At 40.1% G+C, this 24,143-nt stretch overlaps 2 protein-coding genes across 4 annotated transcripts; one reads left to right on the forward strand and one right to left on the reverse strand.

The window, feature by feature from the left end:
- LOC126817273 (methyl-CpG-binding domain protein 3) lies at positions 1 to 14,437 on the reverse strand. 2 transcript variants are annotated; one of them, XM_050544095.2, is made up of 5 exons: positions 14,279 to 14,437; positions 12,285 to 12,403; positions 7,615 to 7,757; positions 6,050 to 6,140; positions 1 to 1,348 (listed from the first exon to the last, which is right to left on the reverse strand). In XM_050544095.2, exons 1-5 carry the CDS (start codon positions 14,383 to 14,385, stop codon positions 1,101 to 1,103), a joined length of 708 nt encoding a protein of 235 aa, XP_050400052.1. In that variant the 5' UTR covers positions 14,386 to 14,437; the 3' UTR covers positions 1 to 1,100. The 2 variants fall into 2 exon arrangements, with proteins under 2 accessions (XP_050400052.1, XP_050400051.1); XM_050544094.2 differs by having other exon boundaries at positions 12,246 to 12,403.
- Positions 14,438 to 14,678: 241 nt separating this feature from the next.
- Positions 14,679 to 24,143, forward strand: LOC126817274 (uncharacterized). Of its 2 annotated transcripts, none has more exons than XM_056100491.1 (7): positions 14,679 to 14,719; positions 16,300 to 16,488; positions 17,606 to 17,687; positions 19,621 to 19,760; positions 20,868 to 20,929; positions 21,700 to 22,048; positions 23,450 to 24,143. In XM_056100491.1, exons 2-7 carry the CDS (start codon positions 16,425 to 16,427, stop codon positions 23,542 to 23,544), a joined length of 792 nt encoding a protein of 263 aa, XP_055956466.1. In that variant the 5' UTR covers positions 14,679 to 14,719; positions 16,300 to 16,424; the 3' UTR covers positions 23,545 to 24,143. The 2 variants fall into 2 exon arrangements, with proteins under 2 accessions (XP_055956466.1, XP_055956465.1); XM_056100490.1 differs by lacking the exon at positions 14,679 to 14,719 and adding an exon at positions 14,742 to 14,925.

Here is a 24,143-nt window from a genome sequence, read left to right on the forward strand (position 1 = left end):
TTCTTCATCTGCATTTTATTACAATTTCTACAAACACAAATATGATGATTCTATCATCAATTGGTGGATCAGGACATGCATTTTAACCCAGAATTTCCACTAGAAAAACAAGTATGAGTGTACTATGGACTAGGAACTGACCATGTTGTTGGATGAAATTCATAAATCTAATTTACCAAAATCGATCCAGAATTTTTCAAAGAAGCCTAGCCTTTTTCGTACAGCGTCACCCCAAGAACAAGGTGAGTAGCAGTTAGCGAACAGTTCCTGGTCTTTAATGGATAATTCTTGGCCCAGTAATTTTATATTTTACAGTATAAATGAGTTAATATACAATGTAAGGAATTTCTCTCAAATAAAACAAACAGAATAATTCTTGGCTCAATAATCATATATTTTACATGAGTTAATTTACAATGTCGGGGAATTTCTCTCAAATAAAACAAACTACTTTTTTAAAAGAAACTAAAATACGTATCTAATTCTATCGGAAGACATTCATATCATTTCATATAAATATTAAACGACGTATACACGCAACCATTCTTCAGTTCCATATTCTTTAGAAATCTAATTAATATTGGACTTTTACATTCATTTCATTCAAACATTAAACATTGTTATCAAAGTAGTTCAGTACAGAAAATAAAGAGAGTGAAGCTATGATCTATTCATATTTTGATTTTCAACTGTCATGGACAATGTGTTGCTAATAAGATGTACCAAGGTTTTTTGTCAAATCCATCATCATTCGTTGCCAGGCCCTTCACCACTGACATGCGGAAAATTTTGAGGGACCTCCCTGATTAATTAGTCTGACATAACTCCCTTTTACGCTGAAGTAAGTGGTATTAAAATCCTGAATCACTATCACGTAAAATCCTGAATAACTTACTTAATTAAATAGAAAAAATAATTGTTTTAGATGATTAACGGTTCTTTGCATGCTTGTGTCTAAAACCAAGCCGTAGATCAAAACCACATCTACAATTTACAGCATGAAATTTTTTTTTTTAAATTTCCTATGTGAAAAAAAAATGTTCATGTTTAACTTTGTATGAAACCGATCATATCAGCTAATCAATAAAGAACAGATCTTTTCATGCTTTCAACATGGCCTCTTGGAGATTTCGTCGTGCTTGACGAACATTCATTTCTTGTCGTCTGATGTCCTCGTCGCTGATCAACATCTGTTGTATCAGGGGCTGGTTGGCGTCGATATTAACACCAGGATTTTTTAATATGGAACCTTTACTGGCCAACTGACCGGTAACAGGTAATGTACCCAAATGAAGAGCGGCTGATATACTCTGTAATATATTCTCTGTGCTCAGGTTAGGCCCAACACCTGAAAATTTAAAAATAGAATCAGCGAGTTGGCTGTTGGCTGTATAATGTCGTCAAACGCTGTCAAACCTGTCCATCAACAATTGGCTGGTTAACATGATATAATTGCTACAGTTTTTAACAGCTTTTTTTTTCCGATTCCATGTGAAGCATTGGTGTCATGACAGGACGAGATCTGACAATATTCGACAGGACAATTAGATATTGTATGACAAATACAAATGACATTCAGAGGAGAGGGAGAAGCAGAGAGAAGGAGGGGGAGAGGGATGGATAGAGAGAAGGAGGGGGAGAGGGATAGACAGACATAGAGAGAAGGAGGGGAGAGGGATAGACAGAGAGAAGGAGGGGAGAGGGATAGACAGAGATAGAGAGAAGGAGGGGGAGAGGGATAGACAGAGAGAAGGAGGGGGAGAGGGATAGACAGAGATAGAGAGAAGGAGGGGGAGAGGGATAGACAGAGATAGAGAGAAGGAGGGGGAGAGGGATAGACAGAGATAGAGAGAAGGAGGGGGAGAGGGATAGACAGAGATAGAGAGAAGGAGGGGGAGAGGGATAGACAGAGAGAAGGAGGGGGAGAGGGATAGACAGAGACAGAGATAAGGAGGGGGAGAGGGATAGACAGAGAGAAGGAGGGGAGAGGGATAGACAGAGAGAAGGAGGGGGAGAGGGATAGACAGAGAGAAGGAGGGGGAGAGGGATAGACAGAGATAGAGAGAAGGAGGGGAGAGGGATAGACAGAGATAGAGAGAAGGAGGGGGAGAGGGATAGACAGAGAGAAGGAGGGGGAGAGGGATAGACAGAGATAGAGAGAAGGAGGGGGAGAGGGATAGACAGAGAGAAGGAGGGGGAGAGGGATAGACAGAGAGAAGGAGGGGGAGAGGGATAGACAGAGATAGAGAGAAGGAGGGGGAGAGGGATAGACAGAGATAGAGAGAAGGAGGGGGAGAGGGATAGACAGAGAGAAGGAGGGGGAGAGGGATAGACAGAGAGAAGGAGGGGGAGAGGGATAGACAGAGATAGAGAGAAGGAGGGGAGAGGGATAGACAGAGAGAAGGAGGGGAGAGGGATAGACAGACAGAGACAGAGAGAAGGAGGGGGAGAGGGATAGACAGAGACAGAGAGAAGGAGGGGGAGAGGGATAGACAGAGATAGAGAGAAGGAGGGGGAGAGGGATAGACAGAGATAGAGAGAAGGAGGGGGAGAGGGATAGACAGAGAGAAGGAGGGGGAGAGGGATAGACAGAGAGAAGGAGGGGGAGAGGGATAGACAGAGATAGAGAGAAGGAGGGGAGAGGGATAGACAGAGATAGAGAGAAGGAGGGGGAGAGGGATAGACAGAGAGAAGGAGGGGGAGAGGGATAGACAGAGAGAAGGAGGGGGAGAGGGATAGACAGAGACAGAGAGAAGGAGGGGGAGAGGGATAGACAGAGATAGAGAGAAGGAGGGGGAGAGGGATAGACAGAGATAGAGAGAAGGAGGGGAGAGGGATAGACAGAGATAGAGAGAAGGGGGAGAGGGATAGACAGAGAGAAGGAGGGGGAGAGGGATAGGCAGAGATAGAGAGAAGGGGGAGAGGGATAGACAGAGAGAAGGAGGGGGAGAGGGATAGGCAGAGATAGAGAGAAGGAGGGGAGAGGGATAGACAGAGAGAAGGAGGGGGAGAGGGATAGACAGAGATACAGAGAAGGAGGGGAGAGGGATAGACAGAGATACAGAGAAGGAGGGGAGAGGGAGAAGCAGAGAGAAGGAGGGGGAGAGGGATGGATAGAGAGAAGGAGGGGGAGAGGGATAGACAGACATAGAGAGAAGGAGGGGAGAGGGATAGACAGAGAGAAGGAGGGGAGAGGGATAGACAGAGATAGAGAGAAGGAGGGGGAGAGGGATAGACAGAGAGAAGGAGGGGGAGAGGGATAGACAGAGATAGAGAGAAGGAGGGGGAGAGGGATAGACAGAGATAGAGAGAAGGAGGGGGAGAGGGATAGACAGAGATAGAGAGAAGGAGGGGGAGAGGGATAGACAGAGATAGAGAGAAGGAGGGGGAGAGGGATAGACAGAGATAGAGAGAAGGAGGGGGAGAGGGATAGACAGAGAGAAGGAGGGGGAGAGGGATAGACAGAGACAGAGATAAGGAGGGGGAGAGGGATAGACAGAGAGAAGGAGGGGAGAGGGATAGACAGAGAGAAGGAGGGGGAGAGGGATAGACAGAGAGAAGGAGGGGGAGAGGGATAGACAGAGATAGAGAGAAGGAGGGGAGAGGGATAGACAGAGATAGAGAGAAGGAGGGGGAGAGGGATAGACAGAGAGAAGGAGGGGGAGAGGGATAGACAGAGATAGAGAGAAGGAGGGGGAGAGGGATAGACAGAGAGAAGGAGGGGGAGAGGGATAGACAGAGAGAAGGAGGGGGAGAGGGATAGACAGAGATAGAGAGAAGGAGGGGGAGAGGGATAGACAGAGATAGAGAGAAGGAGGGGGAGAGGGATAGACAGAGAGAAGGAGGGGGAGAGGGATAGACAGAGAGAAGGAGGGGGAGAGGGATAGACAGAGATAGAGAGAAGGAGGGGAGAGGGATAGACAGAGAGAAGGAGGGGGAGAGGGATAGACAGAGACAGAGAGAAGGAGGGGGAGAGGGATAGACAGAGACAGAGAGAAGGAGGGGGAGAGGGATAGACAGAGATAGAGAGAAGGAGGGGGAGAGGGATAGACAGAGATAGAGAGAAGGAGGGGGAGAGGGATAGACAGAGAGAAGGAGGGGGAGAGGGATAGACAGAGAGAAGGAGGGGGAGAGGGATAGACAGAGATAGAGAGAAGGAGGGGAGAGGGATAGACAGAGATAGAGAGAAGGAGGGGGAGAGGGATAGACAGAGAGAAGGAGGGGGAGAGGGATAGACAGAGAGAAGGAGGGGGAGAGGGATAGACAGAGATAGAGAGAAGGAGGGGGAGAGGGATAGACAGAGATAGAGAGAAGGAGGGGGAGAGGGATAGACAGAGATAGAGAGAAGGAGGGGAGAGGGATAGACAGAGATAGAGAGAAGGGGGAGAGGGATAGACAGAGAGAAGGAGGGGGAGAGGGATAGGCAGAGATAGAGAGAAGGGGGAGAGGGATAGACAGAGAGAAGGAGGGGGAGAGGGATAGGCAGAGATAGAGAGAAGGAGGGGAGAGGGATAGACAGAGAGAAGGAGGGGAGAGGGATAGACAGACAGAGACAGAGAGAAGGAGGGGGAGAGGGATAGACAGAGACAGAGAGAAGGAGGGGGAGAGGGATAGACAGAGATAGAGAGAAGGAGGGGGAGAGGGATAGACAGAGATAGAGAGAAGGAGGGGGAGAGGGATAGACAGAGAGAAGGAGGGGGAGAGGGATAGACAGAGAGAAGGAGGGGGAGAGGGATAGACAGAGATAGAGAGAAGGAGGGGAGAGGGATAGACAGAGATAGAGAGAAGGAGGGGGAGAGGGATAGACAGAGAGAAGGAGGGGGAGAGGGATAGACAGAGAGAAGGAGGGGGAGAGGGATAGACAGAGATAGAGAGAAGGAGGGGGAGAGGGATAGACAGAGATAGAGAGAAGGAGGGGGAGAGGGATAGACAGAGATAGAGAGAAGGAGGGGGAGAGGGATAGACAGAGAGAAGGAGGGGGAGAGGGATAGACAGAGAGAAGGAGGGGGAGAGGGATAGACAGAGATAGAGAGAAGGAGGGGAGAGGGATAGACAGAGAGAAGGAGGGGGAGAGGGATAGACAGAGACAGAGAGAAGGAGGGGGAGAGGGATAGACAGAGACAGAGAGAAGGAGGGGGAGAGGGATAGACAGAGATAGAGAGAAGGAGGGGGAGAGGGATAGACAGAGATAGAGAGAAGGAGGGGGAGAGGGATAGACAGAGAGAAGGAGGGGGAGAGGGATAGACAGAGAGAAGGAGGGGGAGAGGGATAGACAGAGATAGAGAGAAGGAGGGGAGAGGGATAGACAGAGATAGAGAGAAGGAGGGGGAGAGGGATAGACAGAGAGAAGGAGGGGGAGAGGGATAGACAGAGAGAAGGAGGGGGAGAGGGATAGACAGAGATAGAGAGAAGGAGGGGGAGAGGGATAGACAGAGATAGAGAGAAGGAGGGGGAGAGGGATAGACAGAGATAGAGAGAAGGAGGGGGAGAGGGATAGACAGAGATAGAGAGAAGGAGGGGAGAGGGATAGACAGAGATAGAGAGAAGGGGGAGAGGGATAGACAGAGAGAAGGAGGGGGAGAGGGATAGGCAGAGATAGAGAGAAGGGGGAGAGGGATAGACAGAGAGAAGGAGGGGGAGAGGGATAGGCAGAGATAGAGAGAAGGAGGGGAGAGGGATAGACAGAGAGAAGGAGGGGGAGAGGGATAGACAGAGATACAGAGGAGGGGAGAGGGATAGACAGAGATAGAGAGAAGGAGGGGGAGAGGATTGAATGTCCACTAAAGACACAAGCTATTTCATTTCGGAACTAACATATGGTTCAATTTTATTTCATCAATTCACTTGCGCATAGAGGTCTTTAGCAGTGGGAGGAAACAGGTGGTCCTGGAGAAAACCCACGAGGTTGGACAGACGACCCTACTCCTTGTCACGTACAACTGGGCAATTGAGACAGACCTCATGATAGATGCGTTATCCATTTGCCCCCCCCTCCCCTCCATCCTCCCCACCGAGATTATAAGTCTTCAAATAATAACTTTCTACTCACCTTGCATATTTCTCGGTAAATCCATCGACTGAATAACCTCCTCTGAATTATCGAAGGGTTTTAAACCTTGTAACCGTTTTTCCCAAAATAACTGTTAAAAAATAAAATATTGTTAAACATTACATGAAGGATAGTTTGTTAACTCCACAAAAGGTCAAATGCTCTAAAGCGGTTGACACACTAGCCTAAGGATTTGTCCGAATCGTTCAGCTGAATCAATCAGCGTCGAAATTAGCCTAGAGTGTCCACTGTCATTCGGCTGAATAATTCGCGCATATCAAACATGCTTGATATATTCCCTTAGTGTGTCCGCTTAGAAAATAGCCCTGTACTTCCCACTTAACATTTTCTTTTAGGGCATCATCTCCACAGTCGGGGGGGTTGGATGGCTGAATGGTTAGCGTGCGCGCGCTGTATCATAAAGTCTGTCATTGAGTCGACTGGCGTGGTTTCGAATCCCCGGTTGTACGTGACAAGGAGTAGGGTCGCCTGTCCAACCTCGTGGGTTTCCTCCGGGTCCTCCGGTTTCCTCCCACTGCTAAAGACCCCTACGCGCAAGCGAATTATTGAAATAAAATTAAACCATATGTTAGTCCCAAAATGACCTAGTTTGTGTCGAGTGGACGTTAAACCCCATTTCTCTCTCTCTCTCTCTCCACAGTCGAAACCAGGGATTCTGTTTTTGTCTATATATACTGAGGAGCCACCGTGGCTTGGTTGTTAAGATGCTGGCTCGCTAGCCTGGAGGTCGGGTGTTCGATCCCTGCATTGGCCGAGAAAGTTCATCCCGATTTTCCGACGAGGTTTCCCCTTGTCAGTGGTGCAGAACGGAGGGTCTGACAAGGACAGCTGTCTAGTCCTTCGGATGAGACGAAAAACCGAGGTCCCCTGTATATATCGGAATGGACGTAAAAGATCTCTTGACAGTTGGAATTCGATATAAGAGTAGGCGATAGTGCCGCTGCCCGGGCAAAATTTCCCTCATAGCACACTGTATAGCATATGCCTGTCTTCATTAGCCCAGTATAAGAGCAGAACAGTAGGACGTTAAACCCCATTTCATTTCATTTCATTTCTATATATACTGGACATGTCGTACGTGGATTAGCACATCGAATATGCCCAATCAAACAACTCCACAGTTCAAAACATAAACACTAGTTCAAATCCAACAATATATTATTGTATTTTATTGCCTGAAGCTGACCATCTTCAATAGAAGACGTGATCTCGCCTTCACGTAATACCCTGCATATTTCGGCACTTATTTCGATTGGGCACAAGCCCAGCTTGTGAGCCTATCAGATTCCTTGATCGTCGCGAATACCAAGTCTCGCGATTTCAAGCTAAAATGTCATCTGTGATAATCGAGTTGCAAAGTACAAGGTTCATTCAATGTCAAGGTTTCCGTGGAGGTCCCGATGTCACATCCTCTGATTGGACGCTACTGCTCATGTGTCTGTAGGTAACATAGCTATAAGTTTGGGAATTGTGAAGTAAACAAGCAATGGCCAGATGTTGTAAAACTCGCAGTCGTTGCTTCAGGAACATGGAAGCTGACATACCTGTCGTGGTTGATCTTGTGGACCGTGTTTTAATTCCGATTTGGTTTTACTCTCCGGTCTGTTCCGTATCAGTGTAACTGGTTGTTTAAATATGGACGCCGTCTGACGAATTGGTAAAATCAAACTGGTATCGTGGCGTAATCCTTAAAATAAAACTCATTGGTTATAGATCGTAACAAAACATGCAGTCCTGGACACCCAGACTAAATATTCATCACTTTGTCTAATGTGACAAAAAAACAAATTCTTGGTCATAATAATAATGTTTTATTTTTAACCCGTTTCCATTCTGATGCTAAAATAATTTAGCCAATCTACCTGTTTGGTTATCTAAATGACTTTTCTCGATGGTTGGGTCATTACAGTACTTTATCTGGAAACATACTCATTATTCTGATTTAAAATACAGATGCGACATCATCCTTTGATGCTGACGTACCATTATTTCAAATAATGGTACAGTCAATGTGCCAAGCGTACATTATTTATACTAGTTGAAATTTTGGACCCGTGTGACGTATATTTCATTGCAAAGCAAATGCAAGTGTCTGTATTTTAAGTTGTTTAATGGTCCCGAGCTTAAGACATTGCGTAATATATTGAAACAACAACGCGGGGACTAAACTCGAGACCATAAAACCACACTTATTCAGTTCTGGGTATCCAAGACAACCAAATATGGTTATACATAGTTGTTAATGAAATTTTTAGAATGACTGCATCATAGAAATTAGAACCAAAATGTAACAATTATTTCATCCTAGTAAGGGAAAGGGTCTAGGGGAAAATTAACCAGGACCATTTGCATAAAATGGTGAATGGTGTTCGTTAACATACATTATGCAAGAGTTAAATCTGACTATTGCAGGTCTTTCTTTAGGCCTGAAATGTTATATATACTATTAATTAGACATTTATTAACAAAACAAGACCATAATCAACTCTCGATGGCATCGGATATTCAAGATTTTAACTAGATTAGAATGGTTCGCCATTTAAAAATTTAATCTAAAAATGGGAAAGCGAGGCTAAGTCTCCAATATACCAGTGCCTTAGTTACCACAATGCACACATCTTGGTAAAACTACAAACAGTGATAACTTGGCTCGAAATGAAGTAATTTGAATGAAATTTTAAATATTTGTATTTTACATTATCTATTTTTGCGTTATTATAGCAAGAATGGTCAGCTCTTTATTTAAATCTTACATAATGTATCTTTAATAAATTACAGGAAATAGAAGATAAAAAAGCTAACATGCAGTAAATATTAACGCTAAGTGAAATCAGTAGAAAATTATAAACAAGTGGTTGCCATGCAGGATACGCCCACATTTTGCAAGAGATGGACACAGAACAAGCCAAGAAAAAAAAAAGAATTTTCATACAATCAGGGGTCATAATCCAGGAAGTTACGGTACAATATGTGCGAATATCAAAAGGAACCAAGATCTTTGGGTAATATACATAAATTTCAAGTTTCATCAACAATTGTGACCTCAAGAGTGTCCACATCCCTGGCATTACATACTTTTACACTATTTACATACATGAAGAGGCCATCTTGTCAGGCAGTTTCACTTTCAGTTGGATTTTCCCAAAATTTGAACTCAACCATCATTATCGTGTAACGTTGATATATTTAAATGTTGTTTTTTCTTAAATCAGATAAAAATTGTGACCTGTAGAGGGTCTACAGTCCAAAAAAACGTGATTTTCCATACAATCAGCAGCCATAATCCATGAAGTTACTGTCCGATGCATGCCAATATCGAAAGAAGCCAAGATCTTTGGCATATATAAATCTATTTCAAGTTCCGTCAAAGTCGGATAAAAAATGTATGACCTGTAGTGGCCACAAACAAATAGTGGACGGACAGACAGGGGCAATGACCATATACGTCACATGAAAATACAAGTGTATAAAAATGTAGATGTTATCTGTTAGGAAAATATACAGAATATTATCCTGTAAATTTACAGGTACCTGATAAGATTCATTGATTTAGCGATTATTGAACAAGATACAATTATATGGAATACGAGTTACTTTTCCAGTTTATTTCTGGTGACGTTTCGACCAGGGTTCTCTTTTGTTTATGAAGTAACTTGTATTCCATATCAATGTGTCACTTGATAAGATTCAACCATTTAATCCCCGATAGTAACACGCGAAGAGTTCTTTAATGTAAATAATAAAGGCTACCTCAACAAATGTCTTTACTTAGAAAATATCAAAAGCCGCGAAATTAGATATACATGTCCCAGTACATGTAATTATAAGTTGTAACAAATTCCATTCAATCACTTTTATTTCATCACTGAAATTGTAGTAATTGTTATTCATGGCAATAATGTCAATAATCAAACCAGAGAGAGAGAGAGAGAGAGAGATAGAGAGAGGTTTAACATCCACTCAACACAAACTATATCAGTGGGAGGAAACTGGAGGACCCAGAGAAAACCCATGAGGTTGGACAGGCGACCCTTCTCCTTGTCACGTACAAGCGAGCAATCGAAACCATGCCACTTGACTCAATGACAGGCTTTTTGATACAACGCGCACATGCTAACCATTCAGCCAGAAATTGTATCGCAATATATTAATACTTGACAAAAGACAAAATGTATTGCAATATAATGCAGTATTGCCATACTTCGATAAAGTCAGGGTTTATCACAAAGCACAGTTTTATTTTGAATAGTTTTATTGTTTTTACAACTTTGGTCTTGGAGTTGGACCCTTATTGTTTACTGCAAAGCCTATAAAATGACTGATTATGTGAATACACATTTCACTTTATTATTTGTTTTTACAACTGGTCTTGGCTTAGCAGACTTATTGTATACTGCAAAGCCTAAATAATCTGACTAATTATGAAGCCGTCATAAACAGTCTAGTTAACATTTGAATATAAAATAAAAGTAGAAAAATATCGATACGGCAAAAATGTATCGATATAGTGTATCGAGGTTGATCGTATTGCAATATATCGATGTAGCAATATTTTTTTTGACAGCCCTATCAGTAGTGGTTGACATTTTGTCAGTAACAAACAAAAAATCATTATTTTCAGGCCTGGCAATTCATGTCACTGTAATCTTGTGTATAATACTTTCAACATTCATTCAATATCATAAAAATCATTTAAAATCACCCAAAATCACCTAATTTGTACGTGTCCATTTTAAAGCAGACCACTCAATTTTGATAATGAGTGAATGAATGTTAAAGAAATTAATGTTAAATACACAAGATTAAATGATACCTGGGTTACAGTGTAGGTAGGCCTATATTGGTTTATAGTGTGGTAACGAATCTATGACCACTGCCGACACCAATCATCCAACCAATGATATAAAATAGGTGAATGCAGATAAGCTTCACACCAAGACAGGATAGTTTCACATCAAATAAAAAAAACACAACTAATCTACTTAACAACAAATCATTTTAGGCCATTACAAAATAATATTCTGGTTTTCAAACAATCTGATACGCGAAGGGGGGGGGGGGCTTTTCATAAACATCACAATCAAAATATCTCACCATATTGTTTAGTTTATATAATTACAAAAGTTTGATTATCCAGTATCATTTTATGATGGTCAATAACATTTATCAGGGTTGTGTTCTTGATAAATGAGTCTACGCCACATTTCTGGATTCATTTAATTTCTTTGTTACAGCTACTTCCTGTAACCTGGCCCGTTTCACAAAACATTCTCGGACTTCAGTTAAGAATTTACTGAAAATTGTTTGCCTTATTTTAACTAAAATATAGCTCTTTATAAAGCTCTTGTTGTTTTAATGTATCAAATACATCAATAAGAAACAATGCACAAAGTTTCTGCTTCAAAAATATTTCTCATGAACAGTGATTAAAAGTTGAGTAAATTCTTAACTGAAGTCTGTGAATGCTTTGTGAAACCAAGGCTCGGCTAAAAATAGAAACATGTGATGCATCACTTTTTAATCGACACAGGATTACCTGACGGCTGACAACCAGAATATTCTTTATGTATGGCCTTAGTAACCTACTTTTATCTTTTGCCAGAGGATTGAGATATTTATTTTTTTTTTTTTTTGATTTTTGTATCCTGTTCTTGATGTCAAATGGGGGGAAATAAAAAAAAGTGAAAAATAAAATTTGTTTCTTAATTTTAAGGATACTGAAATCAGATGAACCTATATTTCAGCATTTAAACCATGCCAATCCTGTTTTCAAAACATAGGAAATTTCACAGAGTGAAAGTGATGAAAGGAAAAAATTTAGATTTGGAATTTTAAATAATTTATTATTTAAGAAACAAATTTTTTAGTGAAATTTTTGTAAAAACAAGTTTCAACTCCCTTAACTAGAACCGGTGAAAATAAACAAAAAAAAAATCACAATAATTTAAAATGACTAGGACTGGCTAAATTTGCGCTAAAAAAAAGCGACACCAAAATTGAATTTATATTGAAATCAATTTATACTGTGAAATAAAATTGATCACAGGGATGAGTTTTAGAATTAAATTAATTGAAATATAAGTAATTTATCCAGCCCTAGTCTCGGTGATCTGTAGGCAAAAACAAACATGGGTCCTCAACCACATAAAGAGAAAGTTTCTGTGACAACACAAACCTCTGGCAAAGTCAAAAGATGATCCCTTGTGACCCTTACTTTTGCGACAGGCATTAAAGTTTACACGACCTGTACGGAAATCGAAAGCACTTAATTCAACTGCATCACCTAGTGCTCTTGCTAGTTGTGGTTTACTGCGGATCTTCTTTCCATCAGGGCTGGGAAAAAAGTCAGAAATTAACATAAATATATATATACATAACACATGACACAATTATATGGAATAAAAGTTACTTGATAGATTTATTTCTGGCAACTTTTGGACAGAGAGAGACAGAGAGAAAGGGAGAGAGAGAGAGATTAACCTCCAGTCCACTAGACACAAACTAGGTCATTTCGGGACTAACATATCGTTCAATTTTTATTTCAATAATTTGTTTACGCGTTGGGGTCTTTTAGCAGAGGAAGGAAACCAGAGGACTCAGAGAAAACCCACGAGGTTAGATGAACGACCCTACTCCTTATTAATGTTTTGATGTGGGTTCTCTAATAGTACAATGAAGATATATAATATGGAAGAAAGAAGAACACTAATGTACAATAAGGGACATTCATTTAGAAACCATCAAAGTGGTTGGTATTAATACATGTACGATGTACGTTGAATTTTTAACGTCACTGATGGTCATTTGAATGATTCTGAATCCCTTGTAAACTAGAGAGAGAGAGAGAGAGAAAAATGGGGTTTAACGTCCACTCGACACAGACTAAGTCATTTCGGGACTAACATATGGTTTAATTTTATTTCAATAATTCGCTTGTGCGTAGGGATCTTTAGCATTTAGCAGTGGGAGGAAACCAGATGACCCGGAGAAAACCCACGAGGTTGCACAGGCAACCCTATTCCTTGTCACGTACAACCAGGGATTAGAAACGACGCTATTGACTCAATAACAGGCCTTATGATACAGCGTGCAGGTGCTAACCAATCGGCCATTCAACCTCCCTTGTAAACTATAATATCGTGGAAGTTGAATCAGTCTGACAGTGGTTTATTTCAGCATCACCTGCAGACAATATGAACCATGCAGCACTAGTTTCCTATTGCGGTATATTAGATTCAAAGTTCTAATGTGCTATCGCCTAATTTCTATTTTCTATTCATGTAATTTCTAAATTAAGACAATGTATAATCCAATTTCTTTATTTGTTCAGTGCCAATTTTAAATCTATTTCATCTTATTTCTATTATTAAGACGAAAAATGTCTTCTTCATTTAAAATTGACGCTGAACAAATAAAGAAATTTGATTATACATTGTCTTAATTTAGAAATTGCATGAATAGAAGTCAGAAATTACATGAATAGAAGTTAGAATTTTGAATCTAATATATCCCCATAGTTTCCCCACCCCTATAAGTGTCGTATAAAACCTTTTCATCAGCCTCTTTCGATAAGGGAGAAACGCGGCTAATCAACTTTATCAACTAATCAACACAGGGATTAAAACATGGGACCTCCAGGTTAGCGAGTCAACGTCTTACTCAATAAGCTACGCATAGTAATGAATTGGGTTGGTTCATATTATCACATGATATATTGGGGTCTGGAACGGCAAGACAAAAATCCAGTGAAGAGTTGGTGCATTTTTTTTCACTTTAATCGCTTCTAATAGGCCTACTAGTAGTAGGCCTAATAAAGATTTTAATTGAAAATACAGCACCAGTTCTCACTTGCATGGAAGAGGCCATTCTGGAAGACACTACTATAAGAATATTAGTTACAATGTACATAAAACAAAATAATGAGAAGTTCTGTACAGTATACAGTGACTTCCTTCTTCAAATTAATTCATTTGGTTGGCGTGTCTTTATTATAATGTACAGAAAATAGCACAGTAGCTATTAAATAATCATTTTTCATTTCTTCAACCAATTTGCACCAGCCTAATATTAGTATTGTAATGTAAACAAAAGAATAGAACAGGAGGAGGATTGAGAATGAAAGAGTCAGGAAATAGTTCCTGAAAATCTCATAATAAATTCAGTAGGAATGTAGATCTACGCTATTTTCTTCATCTAACAGGTTTTTACCTATAATAATAAACATCTGTTTTGCCGGCTGATAAGCCAGATTTTCGTACAACCTCCTCCCTTCTCCAGCCGGGAGGTAGGCCACCTTCTCTGCGTTTTCCATCCATTATTTTCCTAAAAGTGGGTCAGATTACCGGAAGTTAGTCTACATCCAGATGGCACTTCGAGCGATTCGTCTAGCCACTTGTGCGCCGTCCAGATCCATGGTCAAACTGACCCCGGAGAATCTGCACTTGACTGTTTGCATCGTGTCCAAAATGAGACAAAATAAAAGTTTGTTATAGGCTAAACATTTTTTAAGGCCAAGGAAATTAATTCCTGTACAGGCTTGGAATTAGGCCCTATTTTTGTTTTTGTTTTTATTAGAAGCCACGCGATTTGTAGCGCCCTCTACTTTTAGCAATGGCGGCGGATTTGACATGATTCATCAGACGTCAAAGGGTTTTTTGATTTATAGCTTTTCTAAGAAAAGATTGCAAACTTTTCACATTGTGTTGCTATCCCACTCTAAGTGGGGTGCAGTTGTCGTAAAAAGAAAATGATATAGCTAAGATAAAAGAAGCAACAAACTTTCAAGCCCTAAGTTTTTCGCGGAACCAAACGAAACTAAAACAAAAACAGCACATGTCATCATGTCATGTCAGCGAGTCAGTCACTCAACAGTGGACTGTACTAGATCTTTGTACGATCTGGAAAATATCTTTCTCTAGGGTTAGGTTTACAAATTACATGTCAAACGTACAAATTGAAATTGTAAAAACGGTGGATTGTGGGTAAAACTATTCTGAAGGGTTAGGGTTAGAATTGTGGGTATACACGGAAAGGTATTTTCCAGATCGTACAAAGATCTAGTATCTTGCCAGTGCAGTGGAACCTGGGAGAAATAACTTGCCCGAGTAGAGCTAAGCTGGTGTGATTGTTAAATATAAAACCTTCATTCATAATTAAGTTTTCCGAATTGAATTTAATTTAGATCAAAATTAAATTGTATGATTAATTTTGTTAAAAAAATAAAAATAAAAAAAAACAACAAAAAAGTGTGAGAATTATTTTAATTGACGTCAGAAATATATGACGTCGTTGATTAAACGCGTCATAAAAATATTTCTATGGGTCGCGTAATCTCGCTTGGGCATGCGCATTGCTATTTTTACCCAGTGTATCCGGTTCCGGTCAGAATTTTTTTTTAATCAACAGTCTGTGGGGCAGATTTAGTAACAATCCTGTGTGTTACAGGAAAAGAGCTTTGCTCAAGCACCGCCGCATCGCGCGCTGCTTTAGAGGTTCGCTCTATATTAAATCAAGCATTTTTCCAAATTGATTTTAAGTTAGATCTGGCCTAAATTGTATGATTAATTTTGTGTTAAGAAAAAAAAGAACTAAAAGTGTAAGAATTAGCCTAAAATCTAAAAGTAAATTGTATGATTAATTTTGTTTTAAAAAAATGAACTAAAAAGTGTGAGAATTATTTTCATTGACGTCAAAAATATGTGACGTCACTGATTAGGCGCATCATAGAAATATTTCTATGAGACGCGTAATCTCGATTGGGTGAAAATTGGTAAGTTGGCATGCACATTGCCAGTTTTGCCCTGTGTATGCGGTTTAGGTCTGAATTTTTTTATAATCAACAGTCTGTGCGTGTTGATTTTAGTCATGCTCGTGTGTCACTGGAAAAGAGCTTTGCTCAAGCACCGCACAGTACGAAGTGCCGCGCCAAGCACGATGCTTGTGACATCCACGTCAACTACTAATACTACATTGCAAATCAAAGAACTGGAAATACTTCAAGACTTTGTATGTGGACTCAACTGGTATGAGGGGGTTGGATGGCTGAATGGTTAGCGTGTGGTACGAAAAACCGAGGTCATGCGTATACATTGGCGTGCACGTTATAAGAAGCCTAGTGTAGTTTGATTCAGAGTTGTATGGCCTGACACAATATTCATTCTAATAGCTATATGAGTGTCTAAAGTTTGTATACTTCGTTAATCCTTACAAATGGCTTTTTTTGATTTCAGACTAAAGTTAAAAACTATTTTCCATAATTTATCAAGTGGTCTGTCCTGGACCTTGATGAATGAAAACACAAGAGTTGATGAAGTACTGCTATAATTGATGATGTTGAAAGAAGAAAAGGGAGAAAATGTTTGATGGTTTGACAGCTTGGTTTTCATCTAGTGTTGATGAGTCTATTAAACAACATTGGGGTAGGTTTATCTTTAAACAGCAACAACATTGGGGTAGGTTTATCTTAAAACAGGAACAACATTGGGGTAGGTTTATCTTTAAACAGCAACAACATTGTGATAGGCTTTTACAATGTACCGGGGGTAGGGAGGGGGTGGCCGAATGGTCAGCGCATATGCATTGTATCATAAAGTCTGTCATTGAATCAGCTGGTGTGGTTTCGGTTGTACGTGACAAGGAATAGGGTCACCTGTCCAACATGGTGGGTTTTCTCTGGTCTTCCGGTTTCCTCCCACTGCTAAAGACCCCTACATGCAAGCGAATAATTGAAATAAAATTGAACCATATGTTAGTCCCGAAATGATCTAGTTTGTATCAAGTGGATGTTAAACCCCATTTTCTCTCTCTTATAATGTACAAAAAAATAACTTTGGGGTAGATTGGTTTGCTGTAAAAAATAAAAACAACATTGGCATAGATTTACACATATAAAGCAAATTTGTGGTAAGTTCCTTAAGGCAGGACACTACCTAAGAATTTTACATTGATAATAGAAACTTGCCATTTAGTGTAATATTAGTATATGATGTCCCAAATCAGATTTGATAATTTGAGCGCAAAATGTTTATTTGTTGCCATGAAAATGGTGGCCATATTGGATTTTTTTATATATTCACGGTGGCTATGTTAGGAAATCAAAATCTTCAACAATTTTATTGAAACCAATTTTTTTGATTTGGAATAACATATATAGGCATTAAAGAGTGCAATAAGGCATAAATTTTACTATTTGAATGTTAATAAAGAACATTATGCATCCCACATAAAACAAGTGGGTGTGGCCGAACACACCACTAAAAAGATTTTGTACAATAAAATGTCCAAATGTATAACAAACACTTTGAAAATCACCTTATTGCACACAGTAGCTATAGCACTAATCGTATTCCAAAGAAGAGACCATTATCTCTCATAGATTTTGAGAATTTGATTTTCTAAGACCTGATATGGGTGAAATTTGACAGATCAATCTATACAGAGTGTTTTATAAGGTAGTGTCCTGCCTTAAATGACATTTAGAATCATAATAACACAACTTTATGGATTAACCAACTAGTGACTATTTTATTTTTATAGAGAATAATCATGGTGTTGTGCGTGATGTTGATGAGGCACAGTTTTTATTCAGCCAAAATTCTGAAATACAGGACACAAAAAGGTAACACAAGACAGGTTATTCTTATTCTTGCCCCTTGTCAGAGATGCAGGACGGAGGGCCTGACAAGGACAGCTGTCTAGTCCTTCGGATGAGACGAAAAACCGAGGTCCCGTGTGTACATTAGAATGCACGTAAAAGATCCCTTGGCAGTTGGAATTCGATATAAGAGTAGGGGATAGTGCCCCTGCCCGGGCAAAATTTCCCTCATAGCACACTGTATGGCGTATACCCGTCTTCATTAGCCCAGCATAGGAGCAGAACAGTAGGATGTTAAACCCCATTTCATTTCATTTTCTTATTCTTGTAGGGGGATGGATGGCCAATGATTATTGGTTAGCGCATGCACGCTGTATCATAAGGTCTGTCATTGAGTCAACTGGCGTGGTTTCAAATCCCCGGTTGTACGTGACAAGGAGTAGGGGTGCCTGTCCAACCTCGTAGGTTTTCCCCGGGTCCTGCGGTTTCCTCCCACTGCTAAAGACCCATACGCTCAAACTAATTATTGAAATAAAATTGAACCATATGTTAGTCCCAAAATGACCTAGTTTGTGTCGAGTGGACGTTAAACCCCATTTCTCTCTCTCTCTCTCTCTCTCTCTCTCTTACAAGGAGTAGCGTCGCCTATCCAACCTCGTGTGTTTTCTTTGGGTCCTCTGGTTTCCTTCCACTACTAAAGACCCCTATGCGCAATCGAATTATTGAAATAGAATTGAACCATATGTTAGTCCTGAAATGACCTAATTTGTGTGGAGTGGGCCTCTCTCTATCTATCTCTCTCTCGTCCAACCTCGTGGGTTTTCTCCGGGTCCTCCGGTTTCCTTCCACTACTAAAGACGCCTACGCGCAAGCGAATTATTGAAATAGAATTGAACCATATGTTAGTCCTGAAATGACCTAGTTTGTGTTGAGTGGCCCCTCTCTCTCTGTCTTGCAAGAAAACCTGATACCACTTCTACTTTTGTATTCTATTGTACTTTTTAATGAACTTTATATATTTCAATTTGAAAGATCATTTTTATGGCTGTGGCTCGATTAGTCAGGAACTGTCTCCCTAATTCAAAAGTTCTCTGATAGAGTTGCTCAGGATATTCTGTTGTAGATTCCCCCTTGTCAGTGGTGTGAAACACTTAAGATCCTGTGTGGGGGGGTTGGATGGCTGAATGGTTAGCGTGCGCGCGCTGTATCATAAAGTCTGTCATTGAGTCAACTGGCGTGGTTTCGAATCCCCGGTTGTACGTGACAAGGAGTAGGGTCGCCTGTCCAACCTCGTGGGTTTCCTCCGGGTCCTCCGGTTTCCTCCCACAGCTAAAGATCCCTACGCGCAAGCGAATTATGGAAATAAAATTGAACCATATGTTAGTCCCGAAATGACCTAGTTTGTGTCGAGTGGACGTTAAACCCTATCTGTCTCTCTCTCTCTTAAGATCCTGTGTGCACTTTGACATTTGAATTCGAAATAAGAGTAGGCTGTAGTGTGACTATGTCAGTACAATTTCCGTCCTTGCAGTATACATTGCTTATGTCCATCCTCATTAGCCTGGTTGGTTTCAGCAAGTGGGTAAGACGCTGGCTCGGTAGTCTGGAAGTCGTGTGTTCGATCCCTGCATTGGCTGAGAAATTTCATTAGGCTTTTCCGGCTTGGTTTCCCCTTGTCAGTGGTGCAAGACGGAGGGTCTCACAACAACAGCTGTCTAGTTGTTCGGATGGTATATAAAACCGAGGCCCTGTGTATGTGTTGTTGTGCAAAATTTCCCTCATAGCACACTGTATGGCGTATGCCTGTGTTCATTAACCCAGCCGTAGCAGAACAGTAGAATGTTATACCCCATTTCATTTCATTTTTTGGTTTCAGCAAAGTAAATCGTTAAAGCCCTTTATATTTTATTCTGCAGACATTACAGTGAATGTAATGTTTTATATTTCTGTATTTTAGGTTGTATGAAAGTGAAGCTTATTTAAATGAACATTTAACCATCTTTCATGTTCAGTATATCAACGATTGTATTAAATCAGGGGACAGAAAAAAAGTTGTTTTAGGAAAATATTTCTTACCTCCCTTAGAAATACAGAATTGTAAGTAAAATAATTTATTTTATTGTCCTCCGCCTTTCAAAGAAAGCAGGGAACTGTTAAATTGGGCCTGCCTATCTGTGTGTGTGGGTGTTGGTGTGCCTTTCGAAGAAAGCTGGGGACTATTAAAATGGGCCTGACTGTCCATTGATCTGTGTGTCACCCTTTTTTTGGGACACAATAACTTTTCTTCTAATTGAGGTAGAATGTTCTAACCTGGTCTAGGTGTTGATTAGGTGAATTTCTTGACAATGTTAGATTACAATCATTTTCCACGAAGGTGGGTTTGATGGCCTAATGGTTAGCGCGTGCGCACTGTATCATAAGGTCTGTCATTGAGTCAACTGGCGTGGATGCGATTCCCCGGTTGTACGTGACAAGGAGTAGGGTCTCCTGTCCAACTTCGTGGGTTTTCTCCGGGTCCTCCGGTTTCCTCCCACTGCTAAAGACCCCTATGCGGAAGCGAATTATTGAAATAAAATTTAAACCATATGTTAGTCCCGAAATGACCTAGTTTTCGAACATAACAACTTTGCTTTTAATTGAGATAAAATGTTTGAACTTGGTGTATGTGTTCAATAATCATAGTGTATAGTTTCACTACCAGGTACTGCGTTTGATCATGAATTTTTTCTGCTTAGACTAAGTATAAATGATCAGTCTGATTGCTCGATACTTTTCAAAAAGATAAATGTTCAATTAATTAGTATGTGCCATCTATTTATTTTGGGACTTCCGCGGGGGATATCAGCCTTACTGTTGGCTTCGTTGATATATTTTAGTGAATCAAAGTGTTTAATTTTGAGTCAAAGACTCGTAGAATTCTGTGGTTCGGAAGCCAAATAGTCTAATGTTGTGTGCGTATTAGAGCTTAAGGTCTGTCATTGAGTCAGGTGGTGTGTTTTTGATTCCCACGTTGAACATGACAATTTCTTTGTGAAAGTTTGTTTAATATTTGGTTTGAAGCATTGGGACCATGCCTTCTCTGTCTTCCGTCCATCCAGCAACCGAGAATCAACAATCTTCAGTTATGTGCATGTATTTATCTGTTAAATAAGATGATGAAAAGTTTGTATGAAATTATAGCTGCTATGTGATTTGTTTTTTCAGTAATTAGAAACCAGGTAGAATTTATCTGGGAGAAAGACAAGGGAAGTATACAGTCAGTTCAGGTAATAAAAATAAAATATGTTGAGTTTACCTATTAATTGAACATAATACAAGAAATGATTCCTATTATTAAGGCCTTTCTCAGACATCATATTGGTGTGCATGAAAAAGATCCCTTTGCAGTTTGATTTGATATAAGAGTAGGCTTTCGCGCTGAGGTCCAGGTAAAATTTCCGTCAAAGCAAACTGTGTGGCGTATGCCCGTCTGTATTAGCCCTGTCGGAGCAGAACAGTAGGATGTTAAACTCCATTTCATATATTAGTTGAATCTGTAAAGTAATATCAGACCAAATAGTTTAATATCATTTGGTGTTGATAAAGATATGATGAATTAAAAATTTTATGACCTTCGGCAGCCTCTTCAGGCGATACAAACGAGCCAGGTCCACCTATAAATGTCGAGTAAAATCTTTTTCTGGGATCGATTTCTTTTTTTAATGTAATAGAATCTGAGTAGCGTGGATATTTTGGTAATGTAAAGTTTCGTATGAAGGTGATTTCTGGTAATTTTTGAGAAATTTTCTGTGGGTTTTCGTGCACTGTTTTCTCTTGTCGGTGGTGTGGGACCAGCAAGGACATTGTCTAGTCGTTTGGATTGGACAGAAAACCAAGGTCCCTATTTAGGCTACCCATTGGGGCGTATGGAAAAGATCCCATGTCTGGACAAAATTTCTCTCATAGAACAATGTAATGGCGTAATTACATCTTCGTTTGCCCAGTCGGAACAGAACAGTAGGATATTAAATCCCATTTGATTTTATTTGTTGAGCAGGTGAATACAGGAAAGAGAAAGACAGATGGTGTATTAGGAGGAGATAACTCTTCACCAGTTAAATCAAGATGTCCTAGAATAATAGACGCTGGTGTATTAGGAGGAGATAACTCTTCACCAGTTAAATCAAGATGTCCTAGAGTAATAGACGATGGTGTATTAGGAGCAGATAACTCTTCACCCGTTAAATCAAAATGTTCTAGAGTAATAGAAACAGGTACAACTACCGCTGTTGAGAACTCTTCACCAGGTAAATCAAGATGTTCTAGGGTAATAGACGCTGGTGTAACTACCTCTGTTGAGAACTCGTCACCAGTTCAATCAAAATGTTCTACAGGAATGGACACTGGTTAGTATAACTTCATATAACTTGAAATCAGTTTGTGTCGGCATACCTTTTATCTTTTCATTGTTTACCATGAAACAGAGTAGTGCAGCATTGTGGTTGTGCTAATATTTTTGGATATATATATATATATATATATATATATAAATATATATATTTACACTTAAAAGGGGCATTGAGTGACTGATTGGTTTAAAATGTGCACTTTAGATCACAAGGCCTGTCATTGTATGTGACATGGAGTAGGGTTGCCTCCCACTGCTAAAGACCCTCTACGCACAAGCGAATTAATAAAATCTGTTAGTACCTAAATGACCTAGTTTGTGTCGAGTGGATAGTTTGTTCTCTCTCTTACACTAAAAAGGATCAGTCGATTTACACAATATGAATATCGACTAGTTGTTTGGATGGGATGAAAAACCAAGATGCCCATGTATACAGCACTATAAACGCACCCAGACAGTTTGATATTACAAGTAAAAATAGGTCGTAGTGTAGCTGCTGGGGCAAATTTCCCTCATAGCACACTATATAGCATAAGCCCGTCTTCATTAGCCCAGTCGGAGCAGACCAGTAGAATGTTAAACCATATTGCATTTCACTAGTTCCTTTTTATAGGCCCACATTGAAATGTGGTCGTATATTGTCGTCGCCCCCGTCCGTCGGTCCGGCGTCCACAATTGCTTGTGGACACTCTATAGGCGAAAGTCAATATCCGATTGACTTTAAATTTTTACACAGTGTTTAAGGTCATGAGACGAAGAAGCCTATTGATTTTCAGCAATTTCTGATAATTACTGCCAGAGTTATGGCTCTTGATCACTTCAAAAAAATCTTGTGGACTCTCTAGAGGCCAAAGTTATTATATCCTATTGATTTTAAATTGATACACAGTGCTTAAGGTCATCAGACGAAGAATCCTATTGATTTTCAGCAATTTCTGATAATTACTGCCAAAGTTATGGCCCTTGTTTGATCACTTTGAAAAATCTTGTGGACGCTGTAGAGGCCAAAGTTACTATCCGATTGACTTCAGATTGATACACAGAGTTTAGGATCTTGAGACGAACAAGTATATTGATTTTCAATGAATTTTTATGACTTGGAACAGCTAAATCCATGATACAGTATTAAAAGTTTTGTTTACAAAACGTTAGCATGGGGCAGAACTTTATAAAAACCAAACAAATTCTAATGGTTTTCTGAGTTGTTGCTCTTAATCAGATTTTAGTGTATTATAAATGTTTGATTACCGAAAAAAGTAAAAATATGCGACAACTCTTGTTGACTGCCCGGACGATTTAGCTGCTGTGGGCATATGTTTCGTTGCCTGGCAACCTATCTTTAATTTAGACATATTCTTCAATTTTACCTAGCAAAAAACATTTTGGTAAATGTTTTCAGATTCTATCCATATCAACGATCTACCCAAGATACGAGGCCAGATTGAAGATTTTATTCCAGGAGAAAATGGCTGTGAGGTATTTCTGAAGATGTAAGAAAGCTGGAACATGTTTTAAAACAAGAAATGTCAACAGATTTTATAACATTGTGTGAGATATTTCTGACAATGTAAGAAACCCGAAACCTGTCTGCAGTGAGTTGTTTCTAAAAAAATAAATGTGGACAAACTTTATGACATTGTAAACCACATTTTGTGCAGCTGGTTATATTCTTATCGTCCATTATCATGTGATTGTAATGTGGATTCAAATGAAATTTTTTTGGACTATCTTCAGCTTTAAAAATAATACCACAGTATTCATTGTTATGTTCCTACAACAGGGTCAGTTAATTGATGGCAGGGCTAGAGATTAGTTAATTGAGGGGAGGGCTAGAGGTCAGTTAATTGAGGGGAGGGCTAGAGGTCAGTTAATTGAGGGGAGGGCTAGAGGTCAGTTAATTGAGGGTAGGGCTAGAGGTTGGTTAATTGAGGGTAGGCCTAGAGATTAGTTAATTGAGGGTAGGGCTAGAGGTTGGTTAATTGAGGGGAGGGCTAGAGGTCAGTTAATTGATGGCAGGGCTAGAGATTAGTTAATTGAGGGGAGGGCTAGAGGTTGGTTAATTGAGGGTAGGGCTAGAGAATGGTTAATTGAGG

Source organism: Patella vulgata, chromosome 4 (genome assembly GCF_932274485.2).
Source record: "Patella vulgata chromosome 4, xgPatVulg1.2, whole genome shotgun sequence".
In the NCBI taxonomy this organism is placed as follows: Eukaryota; Metazoa; Mollusca; class Gastropoda; family Patellidae; genus Patella; species Patella vulgata.

Excerpts from the sequence above, each read along its gene's own strand:
- LOC126817273 (XM_050544094.2), bottom strand. The coding sequence starts at position 14,385 with ATGGATGGAAAACGCAGAGAAGGTGGCCTACCTCCCGGCTGGAGAAGG. Across the intron at positions 7,758-12,245 it reads ATCTTTTGACTTTGCCAGAG|GATTACGCCACGATACCAGT; the intron begins GTTTGTGTTGTC and ends TTTTATTTTAAG. Across the intron at positions 6,141-7,614 it reads CACAAGATCAACCACGACAG|TTATTTTGGGAAAAACGGTT; the intron begins GTATGTCAGCTT and ends ATTTTTTAACAG.
- LOC126817274 (XM_056100491.1), top strand. The coding sequence starts at position 16,425 with ATGTTTGATGGTTTGACAGCTTGGTTTTCATCTAGTGTTGATGAGTCT. Across the intron at positions 16,489-17,605 it reads GTCTATTAAACAACATTGGG|AGAATAATCATGGTGTTGTG; the intron begins GTAGGTTTATCT and ends TTATTTTTATAG. Across the intron at positions 22,049-23,449 it reads TTCTACAGGAATGGACACTG|ATTCTATCCATATCAACGAT; the intron begins GTTAGTATAACT and ends AAATGTTTTCAG.